The 3035-nt window shown below is 42.3% G+C and overlaps 1 protein-coding gene across 1 annotated transcript; it reads left to right on the top strand.

Moving 5' to 3' along the window:
- The first annotated feature begins 1188 nt into the window (after positions 1-1188).
- LOC103728591 (putative olfactory receptor 3A4) lies at positions 1189-2172 on the top strand. Its single transcript, XM_008826571.2, has one exon. It carries the CDS (start codon positions 1203-1205, stop codon positions 2136-2138), a length of 936 nt encoding a protein of 311 aa, XP_008824793.1. The 5' UTR covers positions 1189-1202; the 3' UTR covers positions 2139-2172.
- The last annotated feature ends 863 nt before the right edge of the window (positions 2173-3035 follow it).

The following is a 3035-nucleotide window of genomic DNA, read 5'->3' as shown; positions in this document are numbered from 1 at the left end:
AAGGCTTTTTGGTGGTAGAATGGGAGGTCGAGGGGAAATCAGGGTTTGGGTATCCACTTGTTCAACGCTCCAGCTGTGAGAGAATTCAGTTGAGTATCCATTCAACTGTGGCTGCTCAACTCACCTGGGTGCTTAAGCCCTGAATTTTCACCTTACTCAAGGCTCTTTCCACATTGTTCTTATGTAGAAAAGTGTCAGCACTTTAGCGCCCAATTTTCCTGGGCTCTCTATAGAGGAATGTAATATATAATCTTATATCTTAGAAAATCTGAAAACATCACCAGCTTTGGAGTTGGAAGTGTCTTCAATGATGTATTTTCCTCTACTGTCACTGTTTTTCATGTCATTTCACCTTTTCCTGAAAGGTCCAGACAACATCTTGTGACTTTACAACTTAATGTTCCAATAGTTTAAGCCATGGTGGTTTTTTTATGACTAGTTTCCCTTGTAATTGGCCATCTGCTTTGAGTTTCCCATCTGTGGATTCAGCTAGCCATGGATCAAAAATATGTGGAAAAAACTCATGTGACCTGATAAGTACAAACTTTTTTCCTCTTATCAATATCTTCTAAACAAAAAATGTACATACCATTCACACTGGGTTAGGTGTTATAAATCACCTAGAAATGACTTAAAGTACATAGATATACAAATGCTAGAGCACTTTATACATGAGACTTGAGCACCCTCAGATTTGGTATCTGAGGAGTTCTGGAACCAGTCCTCCTAAAATACTGAGAGAGACTGCACAAAGACGCACGCAGTACAGGTTGGGGGAGGAAACCATGACTTTTCTTCTCCTGAAGCTTCCCTTTCATCTTCTGGGATCTTGTGCACCTGAATTATGGCCAGGTTACCATCTGAAGACTGTGGTTTCCACTCTAGACTTTTGGCCTCAGCAAATAATCTTTCTCTCTAGCCTTTCAATGATCATATTTGTCTCCCTTGTTATATCATTATGCATACCTCTGTTTGAGTCTGTCTAATGCCATTGCTCTTTCCCATTAAGAGTCAGATGTATCGCATCTTTATCTATTATGTACCAGTCTTTAATTTTCTTCCCTTTACCTTGCATGTACCCTGGCATCTGGCCTGCTCCTGGACGTTGCAATGCTTGGTGTTGGTTATCAAGGTGCCATTCTCTATTTATTATATTTGATAGCTTTGAACTTCATTCAGGTGACTACTGGTAGAAGAGAGTTATGGATATGGAAGTCACAGGAAATGATTCACTTGTGTCTAGGTTTGTCCTGCTGGGTCTCACAGAGACTCCGACCCTACGGCCCATGCTCTTTGTCATCTTCCTGCTTGCGTATGTTGCTACTCTTGGTGGCAACTTCAGCATCCTGGCTGCTATCCTTATTGAACCCAAACTCCACACCCCCATGTACTTCTTCCTGGGAAACTTGTCTATGCTGGATGTTGGATGCATCAGTGTCACTGTCCCTGCCATGTTGAAGCATTTCCTATCCCGTGACAGAAGCATCCCCTATAGGGCCTGCCTCTCACAGCTTTTCTTCTTCCACCTCCTTGCTGGAGCAGACTGCTTCCTGCTGACTGTCATGGCCTATGACCGCTATCTGGCCATCTGCCAACCCCTCACCTACAGCACCCGCATGAGCTGGGGGATCCAGAAGGCCTCAGTGGCCCTGTCATGTGTCTTTTCTTTCAGCAATGCATTGACCCAAACTGTTGCTTTGTCTACTCTTAAATTCTGTGGCCCCAACGTGATCAATCACTTCTACTGTGACCTCCCCCAGCTCTTCCAGCTCTCCTGCTCCAGCATCCAACTTAATGAGCAGCTGCTCTTTGTAGCAGCAGCCTTCATGGGTGTGGTTCCCTTGGTCCTCATCACAGTATCATATGCCCATGTGGTAGCTGCTGTACTGAGAATCCGCTCTGCTGAGGGCAGAAAGAAGGCCTTCTCCACGTGTAGCTCCCACCTCACTGTGGTGGGCATCTTCTATGGAACAGGTGTCTTCAGCTACATGAGACTAGGGTCAGTGGAGTCCTCAGATAAGGACAAGGGCATTGGCATCCTCAACACTGTCATCAGCCCTATGCTGAATCCACTCATCTACAGCCTCAGGAATCCTGATGTGCAGGGCGCCCTGCGGAGGGTACTCACAGGGTGGTAGTTCCCAAGTGATACTTCCTTCTTCTGGCCTTAACCAATGTTATGGATTCACTTATGGCTTCTAAATGGTATTGTGGCTTATGCAAGTAGAGTGTGTGTATGAAGAAATGGGGGTACAATCTGGATGAGGAAGGGAAGTACTGTACTGTAAAATGTTGACAACTATGAATTACATCATGATTGTCCTGTGCTGGGTACTAAGTGATTGGCTCTAGTAGTTAATTGAATTCTCTTAACCATAAGAGGTAGATACTGTTTGAAAATTGTAGATTAGGAAACTTAACCTTAGAGAGGAGAGGTTGAGTAAGTTGCTCAAAGTCACAGAGCAAATGAATGTCAGAACTAGGATATGAACCTACGGGCAAGTTTCCACCTGTAATTATGACCTCTTAGGTGCAATACGTCATTTTGAGAAGGAGGAGTATCTGAAAGTGAAGAGATGGAAATGAGCAATGAAGAGTAAAAAAGAAATATCAGTGTGACAAGGAAAACTTTCAATAAACAAAAATATGAGCTAAGAAGTTTTTATTTCTCTACCAACATTTTTCCCCAAAGAAAAATGCATATTGAAAGAATATTTAGATAACAATTGTGTGAAATAAACAAATAGAAAATAGATTTGAAAATTTAATTCTGAGGGAACAGACAACATTTAGAAAAATAATATAGAGAAGGTAGAGTGCTTTCTAATTGGACCTCCTTCAACAACAGAAAATGAATGCAACAGGGTTGTTGAAGCATCCTATAAAAGTAGATTGTTTGAATCAACCAAGATCCACTAATAATAGGTTATTAGTTAGAGAAAACCTCCTTGACTGAATGGAAATTTTGTTACCTATGACTTGAACATTAAATTGGCTGCTCCCTCCATATTGTCATGAGGAGGAAGATGCTTCAG

This window comes from Nannospalax galili, unplaced genomic scaffold, assembly GCF_000622305.1.
Source record: "Nannospalax galili isolate Female #2095 unplaced genomic scaffold, S.galili_v1.0 C49919742, whole genome shotgun sequence".
Lineage (NCBI taxonomy): Eukaryota > Metazoa > Chordata > Mammalia > Rodentia > Spalacidae > Nannospalax > Nannospalax galili.
This window is presented reverse-complemented; position numbering and strand designations above follow the sequence as displayed.